Source organism: Ailuropoda melanoleuca, chromosome 4 (genome assembly GCF_002007445.2).
Source record: "Ailuropoda melanoleuca isolate Jingjing chromosome 4, ASM200744v2, whole genome shotgun sequence".
Lineage (NCBI taxonomy): Eukaryota > Metazoa > Chordata > Mammalia > Carnivora > Ursidae > Ailuropoda > Ailuropoda melanoleuca.
Window position 1 is genome coordinate 8,945,866 of NC_048221.1, and position 14,553 is coordinate 8,960,418.

General features: G+C 58.8%; 1 protein-coding gene and 1 long non-coding RNA gene across 8 annotated transcripts in view; one reads left to right on the plus strand and one right to left on the minus strand.

Moving 5' to 3' along the window:
- The window catches only part of NFIX (nuclear factor I X), a 97,170-nt gene extending 84,470 nt beyond the window's left edge, over window positions 1–12,700 (plus strand). For 5 of the 7 annotated variants that reach the window (XM_034657863.1, XM_034657864.1, XM_034657861.1 and 2 more), the window contains 4 exons: window positions 231–406; window positions 5,930–6,077; window positions 8,197–8,288; window positions 12,566–12,700. In XM_034657863.1, the coding sequence (XP_034513754.1) occupies window positions 231–406; window positions 5,930–6,077; window positions 8,197–8,288; window positions 12,566–12,580 (431 nt within the window). In that variant the 3' untranslated portion in view covers window positions 12,581–12,700. The remainder of the gene's footprint in view (window positions 1–230; window positions 407–5,929; window positions 6,078–8,196; window positions 8,289–12,565) is intronic. The other 2 variants (XM_034657866.1, XM_034657865.1) reach the window with 1 other exon arrangement.
- LOC105238431 lies at window positions 6,441–12,823 on the minus strand. Its single transcript, XR_002143067.2, has 3 exons — window positions 12,682–12,823; window positions 12,417–12,576; window positions 6,441–7,098 (listed from the first exon to the last, which is right to left on the minus strand). It is a non-coding gene; the product is annotated as an uncharacterized LOC105238431 (long non-coding RNA).
- Between the last annotated feature and the right edge of the window lie 1,730 nt (window positions 12,824–14,553).

The window sequence follows — 14,553 nt, forward strand, 5'->3', positions numbered from 1 at the left end:
AAGATGTTACTTACCTCAGTTGCTGAATTATCTGGCACCGCCTGAACTTTCTCACCAAAGGCTGGTGCCTCACTCCCCTCACTCTGGTCTGGCCTTGATCTTACCCCATTCTCCCTTGTCCTCTGGCTCCTCAGCGCTCTGACCAGCAATCCCTCCCACCCCATCTTCCATCGCGCCCCTCTCTACCTCCTGAGCCCTGATCCCTTCTTCTTCTGCCCACATGCATGCAGGGAGCCCCCGGGCCACAGCATCAGCGCTGCACTTCCCCTCCACATCCATCATCCAGCAGTCGAGCCCGTACTTCACGCACCCGACCATCCGCTACCACCACCACCACGGGCAGGACTCGCTGAAGGAGTTTGTGCAGTTCGTGTGCTCGGACGGCTCGGGCCAGGCCACGGGACAGGTGAGTCCAGAGGCCCCAGGAGCCCTGCCACAGCTCATCTCCGCATCTGTCCGTCTGTCTCGGGGCTCACAGAGAGAGGGTCCAAAATCCGGGAGCCCTCCTGGGGCTGGAGCAGCAGAGAGCCGCTAGTGCCAAACACCTCCATCTTCTGGATCTGGGGGTAGGGGTCTGTGTGTAATGCCGGGGCCTGTCTGTCACAGTCCAGAGTTGGGGGCGGAGGCAGTGGCCGGCCCACCTTGCTCAGGCTCCTTGCCTTCCCCTCGGTCTCTGTTCCCCCAGTAAGAGTGTATCCGTGATCTATCCAGCCTGGCCCGGGCTCCTTACCTCGTAACCCCCCTCTGAAAATTTCAGGGCCACAAGGATTGTGTAGGTTCTAGACCAAGGGTTCCCAGCCTTGGCACTGTTGACATATGGGCTGTTCTTTCTCTGTTCCATGGGTCTGGCCCATGCACTGTGGGGTACTGAGCAGCATCCGCAGCCCCTGCCCACTCAGTGCCAGCTGCATCACCCCCTCCCAGTCCTGATGATCCAGAATGTTTCCAAATTTCACTGTGCCCTGGGGGCATCCTCATTTCCTGGTGAGAAACCCTGGGTAGAGGAAAGGCCTTGCCTCCTTCCACAGGAGCTGTCCTGGGGTCTCCCGTTGGCAGAACTCTTAGCAAGAGGTTCCCAGGTCAGTTACTGTTCTGGAGCGAAGCCCTTCTGCTCCTTAGCCTAGAAGAGACGCTGGTTGCCTGTGGAGCTCTGCCGCCCCGCTGCCCTTCTCCGTCAGCAAGCCCTAGGGCCCAGTCACTGACAAGCAGAAACACAGGCCACTCAGCAAAGGGCTTATCCCAGACAGTGGTGGGCCAGAGGCGACCATTCAGTGGGACAGTGGTCCTCCCTTAGTCCCCGGGAGAACACTCCGGGTTGGGACACAGTGGTCTCTAGACCTCTGGGAAGGTTCTAGAGTCCCAGCAGCGTACTGCGCTGTGAGAAGGCTCAGCCCCTCCTCCTGCATCTGGTCCAGCCTGGAAACCCGTGGTGAGAGGTCAGGTGGGGAAGATACTCAAAGGGCTGTGGTGGGGAAAGGCGTTCGGAAGCCCATGCAAGAGGTGGCCCAGAGAGAGCTGTGGGCGGCCCTTGGCCACTGCCCAGTGCTGCCTCAGGGCAGCCTGTGCAGAGTGGGCATTTGCTAAGTGCTGGTGTATTGATTTGGGGCAGGGCTACGGCTCAGCCTCCTCGCTCTCGCTGTCCAGAACGGAGGCTGGTCCTCTTCCCTCTCTCCTGTTCTCCCTCCTTCTGCTTTCCTCGTTTCCTTTTCCCCTTTTCCCTGTGAGGTTTTCTCTTGCTGGCTCTGCAGCTCCTTATTGCACTCAGAGCCTTGCCCACCTCTCTGGACAAGCTCTGTCCACTTTTAGGGGCATGGAGGGAGAAGTGGCCATGACCCCCGACGGCTACTACGCCTCCTTCAGAGATGCCAGCAGAGTCTATGGGAGCTGCCAGCCTATGTCCCAGCGCCCAAGGCGCCTGGGGTCTGAAATGTGGATCAGAGAGTCCAGGAATTCCACCTTGCCTGCCTTCTTGCCCACAGAGGCAGCTGGGGTTTGGAACCAAAATGAGACTGACCTGAGGGACCAGTTTAGCCCAAAGAGCCAAACCTAACCCGCAGGACCCTCGGGAGTATGGGTCAGTCCATCCTTAAGCATCCTGATGATGGCTGGGTCCTGAGCCTCTCCCTTGACTTGACCATTCAAGATTAAGGGCTCGTCTGGTCCAGAAGGCAGATGCTTGCTCCGAGTAGACCATGGATAGAACACTGCAGAGGAGGGCAAACAGTCACTCTGGCTAAACAGAGAGCCTAGCCGGGCTGGGGAGCAGTCTCTTTGGGTTTCCTCCTCTGGCCTGTTGTGCCCAGAGAGGGGGGTGGTGTCTTCAGTGAGCCTGCTCCCCAGGGCTCAGCAGCAGGCTCTGGAGGAGGAGCGAGCCAGAATCCCCAGGCTCTGCAGCTGACCTGGTAACAGGGAGTGGCAGTACCAGGCTACTCTGGTTCCGTGGCGACCTCCAGAGCAATAGTTCTCAGTCTTAGCATGCACGAATCACCTGGAAGGCTCGCTAACACACAGGTGCCTGGGCCTCACCTGATTCTGATTCAGCAGGCCTGGGGTGGGGCTGAGAATCTACATTTCTCCCCACATTCCCAGGTGATGCTGTTTCTGGTCGGGTGACCTACTTTGAGAACCACTGATCTAAAGCCTAAAGGAGTAAATTCCTAACCTCTTTGAGAATGTGAAGTTACAGATCATATTTGCAGAAAAAATATGCATACAAAATTTTTACAATTTGCAAAAGGGTTCCCAGGCACCACCCTTGTGCTCATCCTCGGACCACAGCATGAGGCCCTAATTGAGAAGAGCCAAATCAGTAAAGGCCAAGGCCAGATGGACACACCACTCAAAGGAGATGCAAAGGGCAGAAGGAGGATGCCTGGTTAGCTGTATTTCTGGCAGAGAGAAGAGACCGCCAAGTGAACACGATGGACAAGTCACAGGGCCCGATGGGATAGCGTGACTGGGAGGCAGGAAGACTGGTTGTAGGTCGTCCTCAAGCACCAGCGCCGGAGCGGCCAGGCCTGCGTCTTCATCTGTCAGTTGAAAGTGAAGAGCTATCCCATCTCCCGGTTCCTTCTAGCTTTTAACTCATGAGGTTTCAAGCTACCGCAAAATTACAAGACCTTGAAATGTTTTAAAACCTAAACTTGTACCCCAATCAGAGCTGAGATATCCTAGCCTGGTTGGAAGTAGCTTCCAGAAACTAAATGTTGTAAATCAGCGATTTTCCATGTCTGGCCACGTTGGGCTAGGATTGGCTTCATCAAGTGCAATGAATGATTGAGGTCCTCCTGGGAGGAGACAGGGTCTTGGGGACTAGAAGGAGGCACAGGCCACCCTGTGGGAGCAAGGGCTGCCTGGAAGGCCGTGTGTCCCAGCCCCTCGGGGGGCCCAAGCTCAGGATGGCCTGGAGTAAAGGAGTGAGGCTGTGATCTCCTGAGACTCCGGTTTCCTGCCCTGATGGAAGAGCAAGCTAGGCACCGGATAGGCTGCAGACATGATGGGGCCAGTTGCCTGTTTCTGAAAGGACACCTGGCACAAAGGGTCTCCAGCCCAGGACACAAACAGGGATCAGCAGCCCCTGCTTGCTTTTGTCAGGGGACCTTTGAGTGGGCAGGAAAGAGCAAGTCAAGGGAACCATTTAGAGGGACAATGTCAACCCTAGGTGCTGGTCTTTAGAGGTGAAGGGTGGGGGAGGGGAACGGCCAGTGCTCGGAAGGGTGTGGCTTGCTCGGAGTCAGGCATGGAGCTCCATGGTTTGAAAGGCAGCAGGATGGACTGGTTGATTCAGCTTAGTCAGTGGGACTTGAACGCTGCACGCCTGGGCCACACAGAGGTGGCCGTCCCCGGGCTTGCTAGGGAGCCCGGGAGGCAGCCTGCTTCAAAGGCTATAGTGGAGGTCACGAGTATGCTAGAAAAGAAAGGCAGAGAGAGATGGATAGTGATGTAGGGTATCTGGCTGGTCCCTTGTTGGGGATGGTGTTTTCTGAGCAGGCCTTTAGGGTTGTGGGAAGGGGTGTTGTAGGCAGAGGGTTCTGCAGTGAGCACGTGTGCAGCCCCCAGCTGCTTAGGCTATGTTCTGGAAACCCCAGTTGGTTTGCAAAGGGAAGTACTTGAGAGGAGGTGAATGTAGGGGCATGAGTGGTGAAGGACCCCATCTGGGCTCCACCATAGGGGCCTTGAAGGCCCAACTGGGGGGCTCGTATTTTATGTTACACGCAGTCAGAGCTGTGGAAGGGGAGGGGAGAAGCCTGAGCGCATTCAGATTTGGAGAAGAGGGTTGGGATGAGCCCGCTGGAAAAAATCCACCAGATCCCTGGAGTGAGAGAGACATGGTTGTGAATTTCAGGCCTCACCAGTTAACCCCTGGGTGACTTTGGATAAACCACTCAGCTGCACAGGGCCTCAGTTTCCCCAGTTGTGAAAGGGGGAGAATGGAGCTTCCCTTGCATCAGGGTTTCCCAGCCACGGCACTATTAATGTTTGGATTGTTGGGCCTTTATCCTGGGGCCTGTCTCGTGCATTGTGGGGTATATAGCAGCATCCCTGCCTCCACCCCCACCAGATGCCAGCAGCACCCCCAGAAGTGGTGCTACCCAACATGTCTCCAGACATTGTTAATGCCCCCTGCAGGAGCAGAATCCACCCCACTGCCTCCGCCCCAGGCGAAAACTGATGCCTTACAGGGTTGGGGGATTGGACACCAGCTGAGTAAAGCCCCTGGTACGGAGCTGGGCGCTGAGACACTAAGCTTAGGAGTGCATTGTTAGCACAGGGGAGAGCCCTTGGGAGTCTCGTTGTCCTAGTCCAGGTGGAACCAGTGGTAGAGGATGGGCTGGCTGGAGACATCAAGGGGGTGCACCCCACACAGTTCACCCACCAACAGAAGGAGCAGCACAGGAGCCTCCCATAGCCTTGCACCTGGGTGGCTGGGGGCAGAGCTCTTCCCCTCGGGAGAGGGGACCGTTTAGGACTCAGAGCTCTGGCCCACTCACCCTGAGCCCAGGCTGTAGGCGGTCATCAAGAGCACTGCCCAGAGCAGTGGGAGATACATGCCCAGAACTCCAGGGAGGCTTCTCCAGGGAAGCTGTCCCTGCAGGAGGCCAGGGACCTCTGCCCCTCGCTGTGGTGCCTACGTCCCCTGACTCCCAAAGGCTGATGCATGAAAGGCACGCATGGGGCTTGGGGAGGAAACTTGAGTTTGAGGCACAAGAGGGAATAAAGCCAAGGAATGGATCTGGCGACCGAGCATCCCGGACTTCCAGGGCACTGTACAGGGAAGTCCTCTCGAAGAGCCTCGTGGGAACTGGAGCTGGCAGCGATGGACTTTCCTCCTGGGCTGTTCTGTAGGAAATGGGCCAGCACCCCGCAATCCTCAGGCTGTCGGAGTCAAGGGCGAGCCCCCCAGCACCCGGCGTCTCCCCAGGCCGTGCTGTAGGGGTAGACGCTGAAGGGCCTGTAGTCCTTGGTGGGGTCAGCTGGCCCCACCCCAGGGGCCCACAGAGGGGAGGCATGCGTGTTTTCTGGGGACAGTGGGGGGAGAGCTGGCACATCTTACTTGCTGCGGCAGAAGGTCTTCAAGAGCATGAGCGTTCTAGGTGCAGCTGCTTATATGGCTAGGTGGCATGTTTTGGTACCTAAAACATGTTCCCTAAGAAATAACAAACCACTCGTCGGACACCCCCTCTCGTCCCTCCCACAACTTCAAAGAGGACCACAAAAAAAAAAAAAAAAAAAGAGAGAGAGAAACACCTGAGAGACCAAATAGAAGCCTCACACCCTCACCCACCCTGTGCCCCGGAGGAGACGACCCCATCCTGCATCTTCTACCGGGAGCGCCCGCTCTCAGGAGCGAGCTGGCGTGGCCGCGCAGGGGAGCGTGTGTCTGTGTGGGATGTGCCTTCATGCGTCACTCTATTTATGTTGTTCGCAGCCCAACGGTAGCGGCCAGGGCAAAGTCCCGGGGTCATTTTTGCTACCGCCGCCGCCTCCAGTGGCCAGACCTGTGCCCCTTCCTATGCCTGATTCCAAATCCACCAGCACTGCCCCAGACGGCGCCGCCTTGACTCCTCCATCACCTTGTAAGTGGACGATGAAACCGAAACCACAACGCCCAGCATCCCTGGCCCATCCAAACAGTCTCCACGGCAAAACGAAAAACCCCTGCCCCGCCCACTGCCAAAGCCCCCTGACCCAGAGCGCCATGGAGCCTCCCACCCGGACAAGAGCAGAGCTGAGCCCCCCAGTCATGGCCTCCTGGGCCTCAGTTGCACCAGCCAGCACCCCACGAGCGCCCCCTGCCCACCCGCTGCTCCCAGCCGGGGCCCCTGGCCCAGGCCCCTCCGGGGGGCGGGAGGGGGAGCACAGTGGGGCACGCAGGCCAGGGGTGCTGGCCAAGGTGGGAGGGGGGTGGGGAGGCGCAGCCATGCCATCTTCATGCCTGATTGCTGTTTTTTTCATTTTTTGTTTTTTTGTTTTTTGATTTTTGTTGTTTCGTTGTGCCCCGCTACACCAAAAAAATTAAATGTGACCACAAGGCGACGCCACCACCATCCCCTTTTGGCCTTGCCCCCTCACCTCCATTCCAGGGCCCTTGGGCCTCTAACTGTACAGCGGCCGGCCCCTGACCTCCTCCCCTCCAATCTCACATTTGGTTTCTCGTTGTTCCTCTTTTTTTTTTTTTCTTTTTTTTTCCCCCTCCTCCCATCCCTCTCCCTTCCCCAGGTTGAATGTTCCAAGGACAAGGGAGGGCTCTGGGCCTCGGCTTACTTCATCTCTTTCTCCTTCTCTCTCTCTCTCTTTTAACCAATGACAAATTTTGTTAAAGGGAAAAGAAAAATCTGAGTTGAGAGGCCCAAGGTAGACCCGACGTGTGAAGGACAGGAGAGGTGGAGGGTGGGCGGTGTGCCGTCTGCGGGCAGGGGGTGGGCAGCGCTTCGGGCGCTCTGGGGGCTGGCAGGCCACAGGCCAGGACTTCCTGGTCAGCAGTGGGAGGGGCGGCCCATCTCACTTTTCTCCGTCTCGCGTCTCGCGCTCTGTTGCCTTCTTTCTCATGGTTTGAGTTCTTTTCCCCTCTCCATCCTCTTCATGCCATCTTCCCATCTGCATCCGCCATAAGACACCAAGTCATGGTCATGGTCATTGGAGGTGGGCAGGGTGGGGGAGGAGGCACCAGGCTGCAAGGGGGCTGGGGGGCACCCTGGACAGAATCTGGTGAGCACGCAGTCCCTTGGGTGTATGTGGTAGAGGGTGTGTGTGGGGGAATCCCCGGCAGCCTGTGACAGTCTTGTCCTTCTGGGGGACATCCTCCCTACTGGGGGTGCAGGACCCATTCCCTCCCGTAGGGTTCCAGCCAGAAAACCTGAGAAGAGCTCAGGGCTGTTTGGGTGCCTATTTGCCCCCTCAGGCTCCAAAACAACTGCTGCGGGGCCCCCGAGCCCTAAGGCTCCGCCAGGCCCTCCAGCCCCCTCCTCTTGTGCTCTGGCTCATCTCAGGCCCTGCGAACCGCAGGACCACGGGATCTGGCTCATCCATCAGAGGAGGATGCCTGCTGGGCCTGAGCCTTGCCACCTCTGGGCCCAAGCTGGCAGCCAGCTCCTCTCTCGGACCCTGTCCCACCGGACTCAGCCCTCTGTTGGGCCCCTTCAGGTTCCCGGAGCCATCAGTCCCATCCTTGGGGCTGCCCAGTGTGATTCCGCGGTGCAGCACCCAGCTAGCTGTGCCCTGGTTGGACAGGTGGCCTGGCGGAGCCGGCCTTCCCTGAGCAGGGTGGGGCCGGTCCGGCAGAGCCCCCAGCCTCCCACCCTCCCAGGCTCCCTCTTCCCAGACCCAAAAGAGGCCGTGGGAAAGCAAGGGTGCCTCGCTTCAACAAGGGCCATCCTCAGTCCTGCTCAGTGCCTGGTGTGGGGACACAGCAGGGTCTATGGGACCTCAGCTAAAGCCTCCAGGGCCCCTCCCTCACCCCGGACCAGGAAAGAGGACACCTGGCTGAGGTGCAGTGCTAGGGGTGGGGGACAGTGTGTGCTCCTGGTCAGCGAGAGGATGATGGGACCCCTCTGGCCTGTCCTTCCCACGGCCAGCCTAAGCCCTGGCAGCATGGTCTAATCCAGTCTCTCCCTCTCTCAGCAGCCCCGAAGGGCAGTGCCTGGGCAGGCCCCAAGGCCTCACAGGGTCTCTCCCTCTCTTCCCTGCTCCCCACAGCATTCGCAACGACAGGCGCCTCCTCTGCCAACCGGTTTGTCAGCATCGGACCCCGGGACGGCAACTTTCTGAACATCCCACAGCAGTCTCAGGTAGGAGGCCCCACCCACCGTGTGGATGTGACAGGGGGAACAGGCAGGGGCGGGGGCATCACGGACGTCTGGGAAGAGGCCGGTTCCTTGGGGCCAATCCGGGAGAAGGGGCTAGGGAAGGGCCGGAGGGCCCAGGCTTTCGCAAGCCCAGCTGAGCCTGCCTCCCCAGGCAGCCCCCAGGTCCCCTGGCTAATCAGCTAATTGGATAATTAGCTCTGACAGCCCCGGCCCTGGGGAAGGCGGCCAAAGACCTGAGGCTAGAGGCGCTCTGGGCCAGGCCTGATGGTAGCCCGAGGCCCCGTTAGGAAGAGGACAGCGTCTGCCTGTTGCTTTCCTCCCTCTCCAGCTGGAAGCCCTGGCCCCCAGCCCTCCCTCCTTCCTTGGCTTTGGGTGGGCTGGGCAAGGGGTGGAGGAGGGACAGAGCTGTCCTGGTGGGCTGCATGCCCGGAGACTCTGGTACCCAGGGTAGGGCAGGGCCTGTTGCCACCCTGGAGGCCCCTCCCTCACATCCCCATGAATCCTGTTAGAGGGGAGGCCGGGCTGTTGGAACCTCCAGTCCAGCTCCCGTCTGTCCCCAGTTCTCACAAGGAAAACTCCAGCCCTCCTGCTGGAATGCCCTGGATCCGGCTTTGTACAGGCATCCGTGCACACGTACGCACGCAGGCCCCCTCCTCCCTGTGCCTGTCCTTGAGAGGCTGGGACTAGCCCACAGAGCCTCAGGCCCTAGGGTTCAGGGAGAACCCACCTCAGGAGCAGGGTGGAGGCAGCTTTTACAGCACCACTGGGCTTCTCGGAAAAGAACGTGCAAATATGGTTCTCTTTCACACATTTTACAAAAACACCACCCTGTGAGCCCAAGGCCTTGGAGGCTTTCTCAGCCCCAGGAAATCCACATCGGCCCAGAGCCCCAGGGCCACCTCTTTCGGCTCCTGCTTCTTTACTGCTCTGAGGCCTGAGTCCAGAGAAAGTTGGTGGATGGAAGTTTTGTGTGTGTGGTTTGAGGTTTTGTTTTTTTTTTCCCTTTTCCTTTCCCTCCCTCAAAAAAAAAAAAAAAAAAAAAAACCAAAAAACTTTGTCAAACTTCAAACTTCAGAGCTCCCTAGTGGCAAGGAGGGGAGGGGAGGGGAACTTCAACCCCCTCCAGCTTCCCACCCCCTTTCCCCAGAGTCACGTCTGACCCGTCTGGTTTCCAGGAGCAACCAGACATGATGTAACACCCAGATGAACTTGAACTTGGGGGTGTTGAGAAGAAAAACAATGGCTCCGAGCAGGGGCTGGAGCCAGCCCCCTCCGCTGCTCTGTGCCAGGGAGGCCGAGAGAGCCCTGCTGGCAGAGGGCGGGAGGGGGTGCCAGAGGAAGGGACAGCAGGCGGGCCTCCCCTCCTGGCTCTGGGCTGGCACCAGGCGGCAGGGCTCCATCGCTCTCGCCTGCCCGCCCTCCCTCCGCCCCTCCGCCCCAGCCGCCTAGAGCTCCGTGCGCGTGCTTACTCTTGGGGACCACTGCCGAGTCCTCCCCCGCTCACCCTGTTTCCGTCTCCGTGTGCTTTCCCTTCTTCACGCTCTCTGCTCACTTTGCTTGGACTTTGGGGCCAAGGCAGAGTTTGAGGCAAGTTTGGGAAATGGTTTTTCTTCCCCTTGTTTTGCAAGGGGCCCCAGCAGGCAGGTGTGTCTGGGGGTGACGGTGGGGGAGACTGGAGGAGCCGGACAAGGCCTGCACAGCCGAGAGCCCTTGGGCCTGGGGGCAGGCAGGCGGCTGCAGCGGGGGCAGGGGCTACAGTGGGGGGTGGTTTCCACAGTAACCAGTGACTTTAGCTGATCTCTGGAGCACCAGATGGAGAGAGAACAATAGAATGAGGGAAGAAAAGAGAATTTTAGCAATTTTGTCATTCCCTGGGCAGCGCTTTTTACTTAGTTTTAATCAATTTTGGACCTGGCTCAGGAAGCAGAAAGGGTGAGCAGAAAAAGCCACTTTGTGCTTGGCGGCACATGCCCCCCCCCTTTTCTGGGACCTCTGGGGAGGCGCTGGGAAGCTATCCTGGAACCACCTTTGTCCCTAACTCCAGGCCTTGAACTGGAGTCTTCCCTTTCCTGAGGGGGTTCCCCATTCTGGGCACTGGTGGTTGTCCCCCTGCCATGCAGCTCAGGGGACCCCAAGGGTACCAGCCTGGCGCCTTGGCTTGGTCCGACAAAGACAGAGGGGCCAAGCGGGCTCTCCTCGTCCCGGTTGTCCCCTGCCTCCTCTCCCTGACAGGGAAGGTGGGTGAGGGCCAGGCCCACACAGCCGTGCTGTAAGGGTCTCCGTGTAATCGCCCCTTGGGATGGGGTCCTAGAGAATACCGAGGCTAGGCCGCAGTGATAGGGACTCACCCAGGCAGCTCCCTTCTCCTCAGGCCAGGAATGGAACCCCACGGGCTGGCTTCCGACTCAGCCCTCCACCCGACTCAGGGGGTGCCTCAGGCCTGGGTTTCCCCCATGCAGTGCCAAGTATCCCATGAGCCTCCGTTTAAAGGCCTTTAGGCAGTTGATGGGGTTGGACTTTGGGCAGTTCCTCCAGGAGCCCCCGCCACAGAAGGGCAGGTCTCTTCCAGGTGTTGTCCAGCACGGGGCAGGAAGTTCGGCATCTCTGCCCACCCAGTAAATGCCAGCAGCACCCCAGTCATTGTGGCCACACCAAAGCCCCATTCTTCCAAATGCCCTCCATCTGCACCACCCAGTGGGGCAGGCGCTGGCCATGTGTGGCTGTTGAAGTTTAAATTAAATAACTAACTAGAGAAAACTTCAGTCCCTCAGTGACACTAAGCCACGTTTTACTTGCTTAGAAGCTGCATGTGGCTAGTGGCTACCACATTGGATAGGGCAAGCAGAGAATGTTTCCACTGTCAAAGAAGGTTCTAGGTGATCTTCTAGGCCCTTTGTAACACTAAACTCAGTGTGTTCATCTCATAGTAGAAGACGGCCCAGACCAGAGCCTGAGGGGTGGCGTGGGCCTGCAGGCATAATCTGTGTGGCTGAAAAGAGACCTTTTAAACACCAACAACTTTCACATGCAATGCTGTCTGGACTTCTGGCTTCTTTTGAAAAGCTGGCTGATCTAGCCGCCCCGGGCCCTCACCCTGATGTGGCAGCCTTGGCCCTGGGCTCCCTGTGAGCATGCTCCTGCGGTGGTTGGGAGCATGGACTCGGAACCGTCCAGTGCTTCCGTGCTGGCTGGGCCGCGCGGGCACTGTGTAGCCTTAGGCGGGTCGTCCTCTCCTCACCCTCCCGGCTGCTGTGTGGGGCTTGGAGCAAGGGCAGAAGGGATACTACCCAGTGCTGGCTCTGTACTTGGCTTGGCTCCTGCAGAGCTGAGTCTGTGACCCAGAGCCTGGTTGAGGCCCCGGAATACATTTTCAGGGACCCCTTTTTGGCCCCGAGGGTACTACCAGGCCTACCCGGGTCCTGTAGCTGGTAGAGGAGAGCACCTCCGTTCCCACCCCTCCCCCGCTGGCCGCAAGGTGGGGCCAGAGCCTTGATGGAGGCCATTGCCCGACGGCCCAGCCTCCGGTCAGGTGTATTTTGTGAGGAGTAGCCACCAGGACTCGTTTGTGGGAAGGTGGCTCCCCCTGCTGGCACCTTGAGGGAAGCGACTCCCGCCCCAGGGAGCCTTGTGTCCTTCCCCCTGCACCAGGTGCCCTGAGGGTAGAGGATCAAGCACAGTGGGCTCCGGGGCCCCTCCCCCAGGCCGGGTACCGCTAGGGACTGAAGCCATGTGGTGTCCCCCCCCTCCCCCAGCCTTTCAGCCTGTGGGACCTTGGCTGGGGAGTACAGACGGGAATTTCTGCTTTTAATCCAAAGAGACAGAAAGAAAACTCAGCAAGAAGCTGAGCCACCCCCACCCCACTCCCAAAACCCCTCTGGGGACAAAAGCTCCAGCCTGGCATCCTCCCCACCCTGCAGGACCCATACAAAAACCTAAACAATTGGAAACATGGCCCGATCCCAGGTCTGTGCCTGTGCCAGCTCCAGCCATGGGGGTCCCCCCCGCTGGGCACAGTGCCCACGGGAAGGCCAGCTGGACCCTAACACTGGGGCAGGGTCTCTTGGGGGCGGCAGGATTCCCATAGGAGGTTCTGACAGCATGGGGATGTACCTCTTCGTGGGGTGTTGGTGTCCTTGACTCTGCTGGAGGTGGGCCCTCCAGGGGCCTTGGGCTCAGGCCTGCAGTCAGTGGGCCAGGTGGGATGGAGAAGAGACTTGCCCCTGCTGTTCTCAATATGGCCTCTTTTTGTCCCATTTCAGTCCTGGTTCCTCTGATAAGATCGACAAAAAGAAATGACAAAATGTAAAGAAGAGGTTCCTCAAACGGGGGGAGAAGAAATTTTGAGACGTGGAAAAATCCCCCAGCCCAGCCCCACCGAAAAGCAAAAATTAGACGTCGTCAGCCACTCAGCCCTTCTCTCCTCCAGCCCGGGGAGCCCTGCAGACCCCAGAAGCAGCCCAGTTCTCGGAGAGCCCTCGGAAGAGGTCTCGGTGGAGCTGTGCACCAGCAGCCAAGCAGAAAGAAACATGCAAACGGACTCTGTTAAGTAGAGGACAGAAAGAAAGAAAGGATGCAGCAGAACTGCCTTTCTCCCCTCCCGACCCCGCCCCGACCTTCCGGGGAAGGAACAAAATCAACCCAACAAAGCAGCCAGCACAGTTCTAAAGGGGCCTGTCCTCCACCCTCACCCTTCCTAGGGGAACCCCACCCCCAACTCGGGCCGGAGCTTCACTAGGGAGCTCGGAGGACAAGCTTGTACAAATGATGGGGTGCAGATCCAGAGGGTTCTGCCTCCAGACTCCGCCCCCTCCCTGCCTGTCCAAAAAAAAAAAAAAAAAAAAAAAAAAAAAAAAAAAAAAAAAAAAAAAAAAAAAAAAAAAAANGTCTCCCTGCCCTACCTTTGGGCTAGAAGCCCCCCGGGAGGGGGGGGGCAGGAAGCGGGCCCCTGGAGCTAGTTTCTTGCTCCTGAAATGGAGGGTGTTCTGTCACCCCACCCTGAGCTTCGGGGGTAGTTTCAGGGCCCCAGACCCCTCTGTACAGTCCATAGGAAAAAGTCGGAATGCTATGAAAGCCCGTCCCAGCCTGGGACAGGCCCCCTCTTCCCTCTCTCCGCAGGCGAGGAAAGTCACTCTCTCGCCACACCACGAGTGAGGGGAGGTGGGCCTCAGGTCGCCCCCACACCCCAGCCCCGCATGCTGGTGCCCTCGCTCCGCCCCACCGGTCCCTGCCCCTGCCCCTCACACAGACAGCCCTGCTGTGGCCGGGCCGGAGAGTGGAGCAGAAAGGGGACCCCGGAGCCGAGCAAGGAGGACGAGGTGGCCGCTGCTGCTACCGGCCAAGCCGCCACCGGCGCTAGGTAGGCGTCCTGCTCGCCGACTTGCAGCTCCTTTGGAGGGTGTTGGGTGTTGTCCTTTTTCAAAAGTGTTTTGGAGCTTTCTCTGTCCTCCCCTCCCAACCCCACTTTCTCCACCACAAGGGCCTCCTGGCCGTTTCTCTCTGGATTTCAGCTGTAATGTCTTTACTCTTTATTTAGGGGTGGGGCATTCATTGTTCGGGTCTTTTGCCGTTGCAATTGGGAACTCCTCCTCCATTTGAGCAACTTGGGAACAATTTGGTAACACACCCCAGGAAGTAGCTCTCCCCCTCCCCCTGCAGCCCCTTCCTCCCCGCCCAGGGATGGTTGGGGTCCTGTCCAGAGGGTCTTCTGTAGCCCCCTGGGAGGGAGGGAAGCAAGAGCATGCCCAGCCCCCTTCCAGGGTGTGACTTGGCCCCTCTGGCTTGTCTTTCTGTGCCTTACTCCCTCCTCCCTGCATCTCCCTTCCTAGGCCCCCTTCTCGAGTCCTTGTGCCTCTCTCTCTCTTTCTTAACTGTATGAAAACACAAAGCACAGGTCAGGATCCTCTGAAAGTCAGTCAACCCAACATTGCACCGGAGGGGTGGGTTGTGGGCTTTATTTATTGTGAATCTAGTTTGTGAGGCTGTGGCCCCAGCAGGGAGGGACGGAAGGAGGGGAGGGAGCTGGCTGGAGAGGCGAGGAGGGCCCTGACCTGGGGCAGAAGGGGCCAGCGAGTGGCGCCTCCCCCTCGACTGGAAGCCACAGGGCGGCCGGCCCCAGGAGTGGCTTTTGTTGGAAGTTGACCGAAGGCCCTCTCCCATCCCCGTGCAGCCCTCGGGGAAGACCGGGACTGAGAAGCTGGGGACAGGGGATCCCGCGGGAGCCTGGGTGGGGGGGCGTGGGGAGTAGGGC